The sequence below is a fragment of the Odocoileus virginianus genome, chromosome 27 (assembly GCF_023699985.2).
Source record: "Odocoileus virginianus isolate 20LAN1187 ecotype Illinois chromosome 27, Ovbor_1.2, whole genome shotgun sequence".
In the NCBI taxonomy this organism is placed as follows: Eukaryota; Metazoa; Chordata; class Mammalia; order Artiodactyla; family Cervidae; genus Odocoileus; species Odocoileus virginianus.
Genome location: NC_069700.1, coordinates 5,096,311 through 5,112,683, shown reverse-complemented (window position 1 = coordinate 5,112,683; position 16,373 = coordinate 5,096,311). Strand labels below are relative to the sequence as shown.

The 16,373-nt window shown below is 43.8% G+C and overlaps 1 protein-coding gene across 1 annotated transcript in view; it reads right to left on the bottom strand.

Moving 5' to 3' along the window:
- The window catches only part of SYCP2L (synaptonemal complex protein 2 like), a 60,765-nt gene that overhangs the window by 3,759 nt on the left and 40,633 nt on the right, over positions 1–16,373 (bottom strand). The window contains exons 27-32 of the mRNA XM_070456963.1: positions 15,448–15,521; positions 8,789–8,915; positions 7,399–7,505; positions 6,282–6,373; positions 5,979–6,078; positions 5,815–5,873 (exon numbers count right to left, since the gene is read on the bottom strand). Coding sequence (XP_070313064.1) covers positions 5,815–5,873; positions 5,979–6,078; positions 6,282–6,373; positions 7,399–7,505; positions 8,789–8,915; positions 15,448–15,521 — 559 coding nt within the window. The remainder of the gene's footprint in view (positions 1–5,814; positions 5,874–5,978; positions 6,079–6,281; positions 6,374–7,398; positions 7,506–8,788; positions 8,916–15,447; positions 15,522–16,373) is intronic.

Here is a 16,373-nt window from a genome sequence, read left to right as displayed (position 1 = left end):
AATATTCTTAGCCCAGATTAGGCTTTTATCCATATCCTCTTTTAGTACTAGTTTGACTTGGAAATTTTGTTATTTTTGTTTTCCCCAAATAAAACAGTAATGTTTCCCTGATACCTAAAGTCATTCAAGATAAAGTTACAAGGCTATTCACTAAGATTTATTTGTGATAATTTAAAATAATCTGAATGCTCATCAACAGGAAATCAAATGTGAAAGTATAACAGACCCATAAGCTAGAATAGCTACAGTTATTTTAAAAATTAGCAGATCCTTATTACTGACTTGGAAAGAAATCCTACTTCTGTTACTGAGAGGGCAAAGGAAGAGCAATGCACATAAAATTTAATATCTCATTTATATTACTTAAAATATACATACTGAAACTTATCAAGACATTTGTGTATATTCTTATCTAAACATAGGAACATAGCTGAGCACCAAAGAATTGATGCTTTTGAACTGTGGTGTTGGAGAAGACTCTTGAGAGTCCCTTGGACTGCAAGGAGATCCAACCAGTCCATCCTAAAGGAAATCAGTCCTGAATATTCATTGGAAGGACTCATGCTGAAGCTGAAACTCCAATACTCTGGCCACCTGATGCGAAGAACTGACTCATTTGAAAAGACCCTGATGCTGGGAACGATTGAAGGAAGGAGGAGAAGGGGACAATAGAGAATGAGATGGTTGGATCGCATCACCAACTCAATGGACATGAGTTTGAGCAAGCTCTGGGAGTTGGTGATGGACAGGGAAGCCTGGTGTGCTGCAGTTCATGGGGTCACAAAGAGTTGGACACAACTGAGCAATTGAACTGAAACAGAAAAAAATCAAGAAGAATATATACTAAACAGTAAAGGGATAGTTCTCTCTGGATCATAAAAAGGAAGGAAGGCTAGGGAGAGAGGAAAATTCACTTACTTAATGAAATGGTATGTTGTTTGAGTTTATTACACAAGAGTCATTTATTAAAGTGGAAGTGTTAGTAGCTCAGTTGTGTCCAACTCTTTGTGACTCTATGGACTGTAGCCCGCCAGACTGCTCCATGGAATTCTCCAGGCAAAAGGACGGGAGTGGGTTGCCATTCCCTGCTCCAGGGGAATCTTCCTGACCCAGGGATCAAATCCAGGTCTCCTGCAATGCAGGTGGACTCCTTACCATCTTAGCCACCAGGGAAGCCCAAAGTCATTTATATCTTGCACTCAATCTAAAAATACAGAACAGCCTGAGTTAGAAAAGTCAAGTCACCTAAAATGTCACCACACAGAAATAACCATGGTTGACATTTTGATGAGAATCTCCTAGAATCCAGACCTCTCACTACATATGCATGCGCACACATCTTCTCATCCTCTGTAACACCACCCCCTCCTTGCATAATCCTCTCGCCCTCTTCTGCTGGCTTCCTCTCCCTTATCAAACTTCAGCACTCTGGAGCAGCCAGAGAATTCTGTCCTGGAACAACTTATCTCTGTAACTGGTTCCTAAATCAACTAATCCTGTCTCGTTGTCAGAACCTCTACCGTGAGTTTCAGTCCTGAATATCCGGTTACCCACTTGACAGCTCCGTTCAGATGCTGAAACCACAAATCTAATGTACATCTAACATCCAGACTTTAAGAGCCAGCCACACCCTTCTCCTTCTCCCTCCACCAATAAAAGCAGAACTTTCCCAGTCTACACACACACACACACACACACACACACACACATCACTACCAGCAGTTCCCAAAGTGTTAGCCTTTGGGATGTCTAAGCTTTCAAAGATTCTGTGAGGTCAAAACTATTCTGATAATACTGTGATGAAAACTAGCACAAAATTTTCTTCCTTCATTCCTACTCTCTCTACAAACATACAGTGGAGTTTTCCAGAGGCTACCTGATGTGTGATGTCACGATGGATGGAATTCAGAAGCAAATATAAAAAGTCCCTTATTAAGCCAGACTGTGTGGATCACCACAAATTGTGGAAGATTCATAAAGAGATGGAAAACCAGACCACCTGACTTGCCTCCTAAGAAATCTGTATACAGGTCAAGAAGCAACAGTTAGAACTGGACGTGGAACAACAGACTGGTTCCAAATAGGAAAAGGAGAACGTCAAGGCTGTATATTGTCACCCTGCTTATTTAACTTATATGCAGAGTACATCATGCGAAATTCCAGGCTGGATGAAGCACAAGCTGGAATCAAGATTGCTGGGAGAAATATCAGTAACCTGAGATATGCAGATGACACCACCCTTATGGCAGAAAGAGAAGAGGAACTGAGGAGCTTCTTGATGAAAGTGAAAGAGGAGAGCGAAAAAGTGGGCTTAAAACTCAACATTCAGAAAACTAAGATCATGGCATCTGGTCCCATCACTTCATGGCAAATAGATGGGGAAACAGTGGAAATAGTGACAGACTTTATTTTTGGGGGCTCCAAAATCACTGCAGATGGTGACTGCAGTTATGAAATTAAAAGACGCTTGCTCCTTGGAAGAAAAGCTATGACCAACCTAGATAGCATATTAAAAAGCAGAGACATTACTTTGCCAACAAAGGTTCATCTAGTCAAAGCTATGGTTTTTCCAGTAGTCATGTATAGATGTGAAAGTTGGACTATAAAGGAAGCTGAGTGCCGAAGAATTGATGCTTTTGAACTGTGGTGTTGGAGAAAACTCTTGAGAGTCCCTTGGACTGTAAGGAGATCAAACCAGTCCATCCTAAAGGAAATCCGTCCTGAATATTCATTGGAAGGACTGATGCTGAAGCCCAAGCTCCAAAACTTTGGCCACCTGATGCGAAGAACAGACTCATTTGAAAAGACCCTGACGCTGGGAAAGACTGAAGGCAAGAGAAGAAGGGGATGACAGAGGATGAGATGGTTGGATGGCATCACCGAGTCGACGGACATGAGTTTGAGTAAACTCCGCGAGTTGGTGATGGACAGGCAGGCCTGGTGTGCTGCAGCCTATGGGGTTGCAAAGAATCAGACACGACTGAGAGACTGAACTGATTAAGCCAGACATTAGAGAGATCTGCAAAAGCATAAAACAACACTAATCTTCTCATAGTTGTTATTTTGAGAAGTCTGGTTATTTTTCATAAAAATCTGTTATTTATATCTATATGTAAACATTTATTACCGTTCTTTTAATTTTTAAATCTACTTATTTTTAATTGAAGGAAAACTGCTTTATCATATTGTGCTGGTTTCTGCCATACAACAATAATCACTGTTCCTTTTAAATAAACACATTTCAAAAACTGTCTCAGAATATTTCCTACATGACAATAAATAAACTATTTTAAAATAAAAAAAAACTCAGTCTCAATTTTTAATGTGGAACATATTCACAGACAGAACTTTCAAAGCCAAAGCTTTCTGGGGATCCTCAATAAATTTTAAAAGTGTTGAGAGGTCTTAATTCCAACCAGCTTGAGAACCATTCTTAACAACCATGGGCATTTAGTGAAGAGATTTTAAATGGATATCCACTATCACCATGTATAATGAATGGCACATGGGGTGAGATGTGTGAAAGAACTTTGAAAATATAGAGACTATACTGTCAATATTATTCCTTATATTAACTGAGAAAACAGTAGAATGGTTAATTCAAACATTGACAGTTTTTGTTCTGGTTTGAAATACACGATATGATCAGAATAATATCCTTTTTGAAACCACATGACAGATTTCTGTGATAAAAGCTGATTTTTATGTGATAGAGAAGGCTTTGGCTAGTATACATTTATATAGGGATCCCTTTTGATTTGTAAAGAAAAACACACTAGAATTCCTCCCAGGACAGAAGCACCAGAGTAAAGGACTTCACTATCCACTTGCCCACTTCCTCCCCTCTAGAAAGCGGAAACTATTCCAAATGGACAGAAGCAGCAGCCTCAGAATGGACACGGACTAACCACAGTGAGAGGAACACGCAGCAAGATAATCCCACATGTTGCTTTAAAATGTATACAAACATGTTTAAAAATGGACCTTCCTGGTGGTCCAGGGGTTAAGAATCCGCCTGCCAATGCAGGGGACACAGGTTCGATCCCGGGTCCGGGAAGATCCCACATACCTCAGGGGCAACTGAGTCCATGCCTCACAACTGCTGAGCCTGCAAACGACAGCTATGGAAGCCTGCATGCCTAGAGCCCCTGTCTGCCGCAGGAAAGCCACTGTAGTGAGAAAGCCTGCCCACCGCAACGAAGGCAGCCTGCCCTCGCCACAGCTAGAGAAACTGGTGCAGCAACGTGGACCCAGCGCAGCCAAAAATAAACTGCGTAAGTAAATAAAATTTAAAAATAAAAAAGTATACGTATACTACGTATATAAGGTGTGTAGAATATATTCTATCAAGTACACAGTTCAGTTTAACCGAAAAGCAACTGTTCACTCAGAAGCCTCGATATTTTTCTCAGAATCTATTTTAATTTTAAAAATCTTGCTTAAAAGGTGAAAAGACAGCCCTCAGATTGGGAGAAAATAATAGCGAACGAAGCAACAGACAAAGGATTAATCTCAAAAATATACAAGCAACTCCTGCAGCTCAATTCCGGAAAAATAAATGACCCAATCAAAAAATGGGCCAAAGAACTAAACAGACATTTCTCCAAAGCAGACATACAGATGGCTAAAAAACACATGAAAAGATGCTCAACATCACTCATTATCAGAGAAATGCAAATCAAAACCACAATGAGGTACCATTACACGCCAGTCAGGATGGCTGCTATCCAAAAGTCTACAAGCAATAAATGCTGGAGAGGGTGTGGAGAAAAGGGAACCCTCTTACACTGTTGGTGGGAATGCAAACTAGTACAGCCGCTATTGAAAACAGTGTGGAGATTTCTTAAAAAACTGGAAATAGAACTGCCATATGACCCAGCAATCCCACTCCTGGGCATACACACCGAGGAAACCAGATCTGAAAGAGACACGTGTACCCCAATGTTCATCACAGCACTGTTTATAATAGCCAGGACATGGAAGCAACCTAGATGCCCATCAGCAGATGAATGGATAAGGAAGCTGTGGTACATATACACCATGGAATATTACTCAGCTGTTAAAAAGAATTCATTTGAATCAGTTCTAATGAGATGGATGAAACTGGAGCCCATTATACAGAGTGAAGTAAGCCAGAAAGATAAAGACCATTACAGTATACTAACACATATATATGGAATTTAGAAAGATGGTAATGATAACCCTATATGCAAAACAGAAAAAGAGACACAGATGTACAGAACAGACTTTTGGACTCTGTGGGAGAAGGTGAGGGTGGGATGTTTTGAGAGAACAGCATCAAAACATGTATATTATCTACAGTGAAACAGATCACCAGCCCAGGTGGGATGCATGAGACAAGTGCTCGGGCCTGGTGCACTGGGAAGACCCAGAGGGATCGGGTGGAGAGGGAGGTGGGAGGGGGGATCAGGATGGGGAATACATGTAACTCCATGGCTGATTCATGTCAGTGTATGACAAAACCCACTACAATACTGTAAAGTAATTAGCCTCCAACTAAGAAAAATAAATGAAAAAAAAATCGTGCTTAAAAAGAAAACAATATGTATCCAAAAAAAAAAGAAGTTTGGATGCCCTTGTTTGTGCTTTTCAAAATGTATACGTCTTGATCGATATCATAAGCCATGCTCTATGCCCAAGGAGTCCCAAGAAGCGGTTGGTTAGAAAAGATGCAGCTAATTAGCTACTTAAGTGAGGTTTTACCAACATCAACCACTCATGCTTTAGCCAAATACCTCCTACTTCAACGAAGAGACTTCTAGAAAAGATACTTGTTTAAAAAAAAAAAAATACCTCTGCAGCTGCAGTTCACAGAATGATTTCAGGTCAGCCGACTGCTTCCCCCAAAATTCCTAAAATTGAACAAGAGGTGGGTTGGTTGAAGTGGTTGACAGTTTTTCTACGCCAGAACACATCCTGTTAAGTCACAGAGAACGTTCCAAACAAAAAGAACTTACCAGAACATCGTCTTCAAGGTGTTGGAGAACGTCGATATCCTTGTCAAGATTGCTCAGCTCTTGAAGAACAAAGCTGTGAAACTGTTCTAGTTTATTCAGTCTGAGAAAAAACAAGAGCAACAAACTTCACCGGACCGCCGGATATGACAAAGACATTCCTAATCTTATTGCAGCAATACTCCATATTTTTCTCTAGATGGTTCTTGTCCTAAGAATATACATCTCCTTTCTCTTCTTTCCCCTTGGAAATGTTGTTTTGAGGGACCACAATTCCATAAACTTGTGTTGAAACCCGACACTTACCTGCGATGATGTATCTGGTTTAAAAGTTCTATCAGGCAATCTGGTACTTCCTTTGCATTTTTGGAATAAAGTGGGCTCCTTCTGTACCTAAGCTAAACCATAACAACAAAATAAGCACATCCGGGTTAAACAGAACTATATAAATTGGGTATATGCTTTGTATTAAAAAGATGCTGCCCGCAAACATCATCACTAAAGCACTGTAATAAGACACCATGCTACACATTTCGTATCTTATTACCTCAGGTTTGATATCAATAAAGGACAATAAGTTAAAGCAGGAAAACTTATATTCATGCCACTGATACACATATTGAGTATCATGAACAAATTTCCATTATAAATCAGCTTACATTAGTATTGCAGAAAAAAAGACTGGAGATCTTTCAAGTTAGTTCAATGAATATACGTTAGGGTGAGACCATAAGTATTTTTCACAACAAATAATTCCTTAGGGATTTATAAACGGTAGGGAAAGGGAGGGGATGCAAATGGTTTCAAATTTCCTTTTGCAGACAAGGTTCTAAGACCGCCTGCATGTGTGGTGTCCCAAAGATTTGCCTTGAGCAGCTGGCCACCCACCCACAGACCACCTTCCTCTCCGTCCCAGACGCATCTCTCATCCAGGAGGTCCCCTGGCCCCTTTCATGTCTGTCACTGAGACCAAATCATTGCTTCCTGCTTGTCCAGTTTTCTGAGACTGCAATCAACAAAAACCAAAGCCTTTCCATAAGGTCCATCTGGTCCCACGATAGGACAAGGAATAGCTGACCTGGTTTAAGCTGGGGTTTTGTTTCTGGTTTTTTGGCCACACCATGAAGCATGTGGGATCTTAGTTCCCCAACCAGGGATCAAACCCATGCCCCCTGCAGCGGAAGCTCAGATTCTTAACCACTGGACCCACTGGACCAACAGGGAAGTCCCCAGAACAGCTGTCTCATAAATACAAACCACAACTCACAAAGGCACTAAATTCAGCAACCACAGCGAGGACAAATGTACCTCCCGGAGACTCGGGCACACCTTCAACAGGAAGGACCACAGTGGGATTAATGAATGTGAACCTGTTACTTCAGATGCATAACGAGCTGGCTTTTCATTTTTACTGGGCCATTACCTCATAGTTTCTTTTCAGTTCTCTAGTGAAGTTTTCAAAAGCGGTGATCATCACAGAACCTTTCAAGTTCTCTGGCGTAACGTTTAAGGATGAAGTTGAAATGCCTTCTGCACAAGAAGAATAGAACATTAAGTAAAACTAACAAAGGGCTGAAGTAGGTGTGCTCAGCCTGCCTGCTGCCCAGAGCACGGGAAGTCCTTTAGAAACACAGGCATGACCCAGAGAAGACCGGCTGGCTTCTGTGGGTCACGGATTTCATGATCTACAGATGTCCATGGCTGCAGCAAGACCAACTCCGACCGTGACCGACTGGGCCAGCTTAAGCCAAGTGTCCTCAGCTGATGTTTCACGCAGCTTCCCACCAAAACTCACTGTCTGGCAAGTGCTCATTTCAACAAAGTTTCCCAGCACCTTAAATCAGAGCAACTGATAGTACATCCAAGAAGCAGGCTGAGGTGTTGTCAGAGGTCTCTAGGACAATGTGATGGGTAAGACATTCTAGGGACTGGCATTTAACAGTTTCTGGGTGCCAAGAAGCTTTACGAGGGCTCACAAAGGGTCTGGCACTGTATGGACCAACTCATTTAATTCTCACAAAATCCAAGTGAAGCAGGCACTGTTCACACCCACTTTTCACACAGGTATCACACAACTGGTGTGAGCTCACACCGACAGCTCCAGGATCGGAATGCAAGGCTGCCCGGCTCTTACCACCCCCTTCGAGTACCTGGGGGCCTCCAAATTTGCCTTCTGAGAGCCTTTTGTTTCAAAGGATAGTTGTGTCGCTCATCCAGAAGGCCAACCCCACGTATGTAGACATTTCAGATTATTCTCCTTCATCTGTGGAGTGGATATTTCTAACACAAACATTTGACTAGTACTAATTGGCAGGACTGATGCTGAAGCTGAAACTCCAATACTTTGGCCACCTCATGCGAAGAGTTGACTCATTGGAAAAGACCCTGATGCTGGGAGGGATTGGGGGCAGAAGGGGAAGGGGACGACAGAGGATGAGATGGCTGGATGGCATCACTGACTCGATGGATATGAGTTTGAGTAAATTCCGGGAGTTGGTGACGACCAGGGAGGCCTGGCATGCTGCGATTCATGGGGTCACAAAGAGTTGGACACGACTGAGCGACTGAACTGAATTGAAAGCAGATATCTGTAAATTTAAGAACACTTGGGCCCTGGAAATTGCCACAAAAAGTGAAGAGGGAGAAATCAAAATGCTAGGAGCAGACAGTGCTTGCTCATATCTACAGTTTGTGCAACAATTTACTCATGTCTATGAGGACAAAGTGCTTCATTTTTAGGCTCCTGCAGCCACTCTGATCTTAAAACTCTAGCTGCTTTGTAGTTAACGTTGGGATGCTCAGTGCTCACACACCTGAAACATTTGGGGTGCCCGGCATTACCTGCCAACTCAGCTTCTGCCACCGAGGAAAGGGCTCCTGGTTCACCATCGTCTTCCAATCGTGGCTGTATCCACTTAGCGCCGTGACGGTCGGCTGTGTCTGAAGGCAAGCGGAACACACTGATGACCACACACACACGTCCCCCTGCCCCAGATTTACCTTGTTCTCTTCTCACCAGTGAATATCTAGCCGTGATGAGCGGCAAGTGAAACGTGTTCCCGCCTTGTTACAAACTGCTGAGCATTTGGCATGGTGACTAAGGACAAGCCTCAAAGCACTGGGCGTGTTGAAGACTGGAAGAGGACCCGAGCACCCTTTGATGAGCTCAGTGACATGTAGGAGCACTCTCCTTTCCAGGGTACGGGCTGGCTCAAATGAAAAGCAGTCATGGTTGGCACCAAACCACTACCAGGGCTCCCTGCTGAAGCGGCAAGGTAGCAAGGTTTCCAGGCGGACTGGCCCTTGGAAGTCGATCGGATCAGCCCCAGGAGGGCGCCACCTGGTGGTGACGTGGAGCCTCAGCACCAGACTGAGGGCTGTCTCACCAACGAGGGCCTCCCTAGTGTTTAAGGGATCACATTCTCACTCGGAACCGGAAAGAGTTCACATCCAGCTTCTCTCGTGTTTTTTTGTTTTTTTTATTTTTAAGTGAAAAGCATAAGCAATACTCTAAACTTGGAAAGGTGCAGCTATCTCTTTTCACTGCTCTAAAATTCAGGTGTGTTCTTTTGTTTGAAAAGTATCAGTTCAGTTCAAGTCGCTCAGTTGTAACCGACTCCTTGGAACCCCACCGACTGCAGCACGCCAGGCTTCCCTGTCCATCACCAACTCCTGGAGCTTGCTCAAACTCATGTCCATGGAGTCGGATGGGTATTTGCTAGGTAGCTGCACTGTTTCAAGGCTAAACGATTTTTTTAAATTCAGGAAAGAATCCAGACACAGCCCAGTCTTCCTACAGCCTCAAAACAAACAGAACTCAGGCTTAAATCTCACAAGGTGCCTACACCCCAGTGAAGACCCAAAGAAACCACTTAGAAAGAATTCTAGCTAGCCCCAGTTAGGTACCCAAGAACGACTACCATGTTTCCTTACATTTATCTTTCGGCCTGTTTTGCCTCTTCTGGTTTTTTTTTTCTTTTCCCTCTCCTGACATTTGTAGCAATAGCTCAAAGCATGGCCTTGAATGTTCATGCCCCACCCACGGGAAAACAAAGCAGCTACTGGCATGGACGATCTAACAGTCACCTCCAATGGAGAGAGGACTCCAGGAACACTGTGTAAATAACGTGACGCTTCCCTGAACAAGCTGCTTGGAATTTATGAACCTACTAAATGGGGATCATCCCAGATGGGCCACTTCAGAGACATGGAAATAATCTGGCACAGAAAACCCTTTGGAAGGGACAATCTTGTAAAATTACTTTACCTGAAATAGAGGAACGGCTCTCCAGAGAGAACGAGCTCCTCTAGGGGAAGCAGTGCACTCCTTAAAGCATGCAGGTCCTAAGTGATGCAGCTGACTCAGCTTTGTTTCCATGGCAACTGCATGCCTCTTTGAACCAGGACTTTTGGACATTTTCACAAAGGGGCTAAAACTATGTACATGCAGCACTTAAAAAAATGAACACAGGGAGTAAACACGGCGTGGCCGAAACTAAGGTGATCTCGAATGAATGCTGGTTCTCTTGGTGGCTGCTAAAGGAGTGTCCACTTGCTTTCAGACACGGGTGTCTTTATTGCTGTGAAAGTTGAGGGCTTTTGCAATCTGAGGAGCTTCTGAACTTATTTTGGGCACATGTTGTATGTAGTGAATAATTTTGTGTCCATATTGCATTTATTTACTCATATTTCTGACAAAAACAGTTTCTAGTGCCACACAGAACCAACCCTATGATGAAGAGCCAAGTTCTCCCAAGTTGAGGCATTAAAAAAAAACCTTACTCTGAAGTGACACCAAGTGGCTACAAATGATAAAGGCCAAGAGCCTTCACTGGGGCAAGAAAAGTCTTTTTAACCAAAATACCCTTCCTGTGGAGGCACTTTCCTACTGCCAATTCCTCTGTTTATTCTACCAATGTGTACTATGCTAAGAATCTGAAAAGTTAAAGACAATCTTTATTGTTGAATTTATCAGCCTGATGGAGACCACTGAAAAATCTTTTGTCTGGATTAATGCATTTTGCTTGCCAATGCAGGAGACTCAAGAGCTGTGGGTTTGATCCCTGGGTTGGAAAGATCCGCTGGAGGAGGGCATGACAGTCCACTGCAGTATTCTTGCGTGCAGAATCCCATGGACAGAGGAACCTGGTGGGCTATACAGTCCATCAGGTCGCAAAGAGTCAGACACAACTGAGAATACACACACAAACCAATTAATAATAAATATGTATTTGTGAGTATGTATAGATGATTATTCAAACACGGAATTCTGCAGAGGTTCATCACTACATGATAGCATTGTCTAAGTTTCTTATTTATTTTTAAATTTCTTATTCTTATTTCTAAGTTGTGTTGTTGCTGTTTGGTCGCCAAGTCGTGTGTGACTCTTTGTGACCTCAAGGACTGTAGCCTGTCAGGCTCCTCCATTCATGGGATTTTCCAGGCAAGAATACTGGAGCGGGTTGCTATTTGCTTCTCCAGGGGATCTTCCCAACCCAGGGATCGAACTTGGGACTCCTGCATTGCAGGCAGATTCTTCATTACTGAGTCACCTGGGAAGCCCCTTTCGAAGAACGTACGCAATGAGGGCAAAACGCAAAATCATGAGTAATCAGTCTTCCTGTCTGCTCTCAGCGCTGGGAGCCCAGGACATCCAGAGTTCCAGGGTAAACATTAAAACAACAGCCCATGAGCAAAAAAGCCAAACAGGAGTTTCCTCCTGTCTTCCCCCAAAGGATACCGGGTTTTGAAAATCACCCAACAAAGGGACTTTGTGGAAGTCTGAGAGTCCAGTGTGAAGGCCTGACACGCTGTTGGACAAAGAAAAATATCCGACTGGACGCATCCGAGAGGATAACAAGGACCGTCTCACTTGAGCCACGTCAGCGCATGCTCAGGGCGGCCCAGCTCAGGCCCAAGAGAAACCCTCTGAGCTCAAGTTTTCTCCCTCGGGGGATGACGAGAGCATCTGGGTGAGTGCTCAGTTTCCCCAGCCACAGAAGACCATTTCTTTCTTCTCCATCCAGAATCCTGAGGTACACTACACGGCCTGGGGTGGGGAGGGGCTTGGAGAACAGCATCCAGGGTTCTCAGGGGGCATCGAAGGGCACAGATCCTACTACCTGCCTCAGGGACCCAATAAGGAAGCCTGCAGGGACCCCATAAGGAAGCCTGCAGGGGCCCCATAAGGAAGCCTGCAGGGGCCCCATAAGGAAGCCTGCAGGGGCCCCATAAGGAAGCCTTCGCAAGAGCTGCTGGGCACACATCACCTACGGGATGACCCTGCAGCTGGTCCACGGACACCACAAACAATCTGGACGCCTCGTCCACACACAAGCCCACCCTGGGGCTGGCTCATTTTGCACACTCCCAAAAGCACTCCAGTATTCCTGCCTGGGAAATTCTACAGGACAGAGGAGACTGGCGGGCTATGGTCCACAGGGTCACAAAGAGTCAGACACGACTGAGAGACTAAGCAACAACAAAGGGCACCTGCTGTGAGCACCCTTAAGGCAGCCAGACCCACTCAGCAGGACTGGGAGGAAGCACCAAGCATGAGCACCCACCCCCCAAGACCTACTCAGCAGGACTGGGAGGAAACACCAAGCATGAGCACCCACCCCTGACCCACTCGGCAGGACTGGGAGGAAGCACCAAGTGTGAGCACCCACCCCCCAAGACCTACTCAGCAGGACTGGGAGGAAGCACCAAGTGTGAGCACCCACCCCCCAAGACCTACTCAGCAGGACTGGGAGGAAGCACCAAGTGTGAGCACCCACCCCCCAAGACCCACTCAGCAGGACTGGGAGGAAGCACCAAGTGTGAGCACCCACTCCCTGCGACCTACTCGGCAGTACTGGGAGGAAGCACCAAGCGTGAGCACCCATCCCCCACAGCCCCAAGGAAGGCGACAGGAGGCTGTCAGCATCTGGCCTGCTGTGCAGCGTGCAGAGAAAACGAAGTCTGCAGAGGTTCCCTGGAGAAAGAAAAGCGTGGAGCAGGCATATCCCTACAAAAGGCCTGGGAAGGCTTCAGAATCCCTAGGAGACAAAATGCATTTCTCTCCTGAAGCCAATCAGTATAGACTAAATATGAAGACAGCAACGCAAAACTTCAAGGAACAGGAAACTCAAGGAAATGCGACCCCTCCAAAAAACACAAGTATACAGTATCCTGGCCGGGAGAATTCCATGGAGTGCATAGTCCATGGGGTCGCAAAGAGTAAGATATGACTGAGCAATTTTCAAAAAAAAATACAGCAACTGACCTCCACACACACAAAAAATATATGGAGCTCTGCAATTTGCCTAAAAAAGAATGCAAAACAGTTGCTCTAAGGAAGCTCAGTTAGCTATAAAAACACTCAAAGGTACAAACTTCCAGTGACAAAACAAGTTAAGTCCTGGGGATGAAACGTACAGGCAGCGGGGTGACTGCAGCTAAGACTATCGCACATTTGAAAGTTTCTGAGAGAGCAGACCTTAAAAGTTCTCATCACAAGAAAAAGACTCACTATGCGTGGGGACAGATGTTAATTACATTCATTGTGATCATTTACAACATGTACAAATAGCAAATGATTATGTCGCACACTTGAAATTAATATGCTGTCAATGATATCCCAATTTTTTTAAAAAAGGAAACAATCTACACTTTTTTGGAGTCCCAGAAGGAGAAAAGAGGGAAGAGGAGCAGAAAGCTACTTAAGAAAATAATGGCAGGCTTCCCTGGTGGGTCAGTTGGTAAAGAGTCTGCCTGCCAATGCAGGAGACGTGGGTTCGATCCCTGGTCTGGGAAGATTCCACATGCCGCAGAGCAACCAAGTCCCTGTGCTACAACTACTGAGCCTGGGGACCACAACTCTGAGCCCATGTGCTGCGAATACAAAAGCTTGTGCATCACAACAAGAGAAGCCACCACAATAAGAAGGACACGGACTGCAACAACGAGCAAGCCCCGCTCACCGCCTACTACGGAAAAGCCCATGCAGCAACGAAGACCCAGGTACGGCCAAAAATAAATAAACAAAATTTAAGAAAATAATAATGGCTGAGAACTTGCAAAATCTGGGGAGAAATTTGGACATCCCAGTTCAGGAAGCTCATAAACTCCCCCAAAGATTCCCTCACAAAGATCTTCTGTTAAGATACACCATAACAAAACTGTCTAAAATCAAACACAGAGACAGAATTTTAAAAGCAGTGGGAAAAAATTCCTCCTATACAAGGGGACCCTTGGTTTAGTTGCTAAGTTGTGTCCGACTCTCTGTGACCCCCTGTAGCCCACCAGGCTCCTCTGTCCATGGGATTCTCCAGGCAAGTATACTGGAGTGGGTTGCCACTTCCTTCTTCAGGGGATCTTCCCTGCCCAAGGACCGAACCTGGCTCTCCTGCATTGCAGGCAGATTCTTTACCAACTGAGCCACCAGGGGAGCCATGCCCACTTGCATAGAATACCCTTTTCCAATCTTTCACTCTGAGCCTTTGTGCATCCTTAAGGCTGAATCGAGTCTCGGTAGGCAGCATATAGTTGGGTCTTGTTATTTTTATCCATTTAGCCACTCTCCATCATTTGATTGGACAATTTAATCTATTTACACTTAAAGTAGTGATTGATTTTTAAGGGCTTACTAACACCTTTATATTCATTGCTTTCTGGCTCTTTTACAGTCCTTCTCTTGCTATTTTCTTTTGCGGTCAATTTTCTACAGTGGTATGTTTTGATTCCCTTTTCTTTATCTTTTATGTATCTACTATAGATTATCAGAAAAATAGACTTTAGGTTAAAAAATATGTGAGAAAAAGGTCATTACATAATGACAAATGGATCAATTAATAAAAAGAAGGTAACAAACTGTAAATATATACGCACCCGATATCGCAGCACCTATTTTACGCAAACATTAACAGATGTGAAAGGAGAAAGCAACAACGCTATAATAGCGCAGGACTTCAGTGCCACCCACCCTGGGGTCAGAGAGGGGACATGCTAGGTGATGGGCCTCGGAGCCCAGGCTATGTGCTTCCTGACACAGACCTTCTTGTTTCGGGAGTAAAACCCCAGTTCCTCCCCTTGACCTTCAGCACACTTGGAGCAGGGAAGCAGATGGCATTGCCCTCCCCAAGGTCTGGCAACTGTCTCTCTGTATAGTGATTATATCTGCCTCCATTTGAATAATAGCCCTGTCAGCCAAAATCAGATAAATTTTGCTTAATTCTGCAAAAAAAAAAAAAAAGTTTAGAATTCTCTCACCTCTGTCTTCTATATTTTGCAGTTTATGTTGGAAGCTAGTACTTTTCATCAATGACTCTGGGGCCACAGTCTTAAAAAAAAGAGGATCAGAAATACATGTATTTGTGTCAAAATAAGCAATACACAGTATTACATCATCCCTTAAGAAGGAATAAGCCAGTACATTAAGTATAATATCAATTCTGGAAAACCAGATAAATAATCAACAATTAAATAGTACCTTAGATACATTTTCTTCAACATCTGAGTGCCCCAGTGAAGAAAGATCACTCAGTGGGCTGGGGCTGTGAAACTCTGCGTATTGGAGAGAATGAGTAGTTATAAGAGAATAAACATGCTAAGAAGCAAATGAGGAAATGACATTTCACTATCAATCTATAAATTAAATTTCAACATACCCTGCCCCCTGTAAGGGATACAGTTATTAAAAAAAAAGAAAAAAACTCAAACCAAAAAACACTTTGTATCTTTCAGAGTATGCACAGGTATTAGGTTTACAGGTTTGCAGATAAAATGATAGCCTGTTACCTCAGTAGATCGGCACCTTTAGTAGCTGCCCATGTGGCCCCAAATGTGTGGCAAGAATTCTATGACCTCACCGCTGTAGTTCTCTTTCCTCTCTGAGATCTGTTCCTTGATTGCCCTGACTCTAATGCTGCATTTCCTCTCTCCTATTTTTCTTTCCCTGCCTCTTTTCTTTCAGGGGCAGCCAAACTTAGAGGCTGGCACTCGCCTGTTAAGTGTTACTAGGTACCCGCCAACGTGCTAAGCTGTAGGATGATAAAGGTGAAGAAAACAATATCTTGACTCTTACCAATTTAAAAGATGTCAATTGTTTCAGTAAAACACAGTGGGGGCTGAGATAAACCTTATAAATCAAGGGTCGGCACACCCTGGCCCCTCAGGTCAAATCCAATCTGTCACTTGGCTTTATAAATAAAGCTTTATGGAAACACAGATATAGCCATTGGTTTACATCTTGTCTGTGACTGATTTGGGACTATACATGCAGAGTTGAAGAGTTGCAACAGAAACTCTAGGCGCCAAAAAAGCAAAAAAATAAATACTACCTGTTGCTCTACAGAAAACGCTTACCAAACCCTGCAAATAACCACCATTTGCGTTTGTTGCTATTTTAAAAGCAGA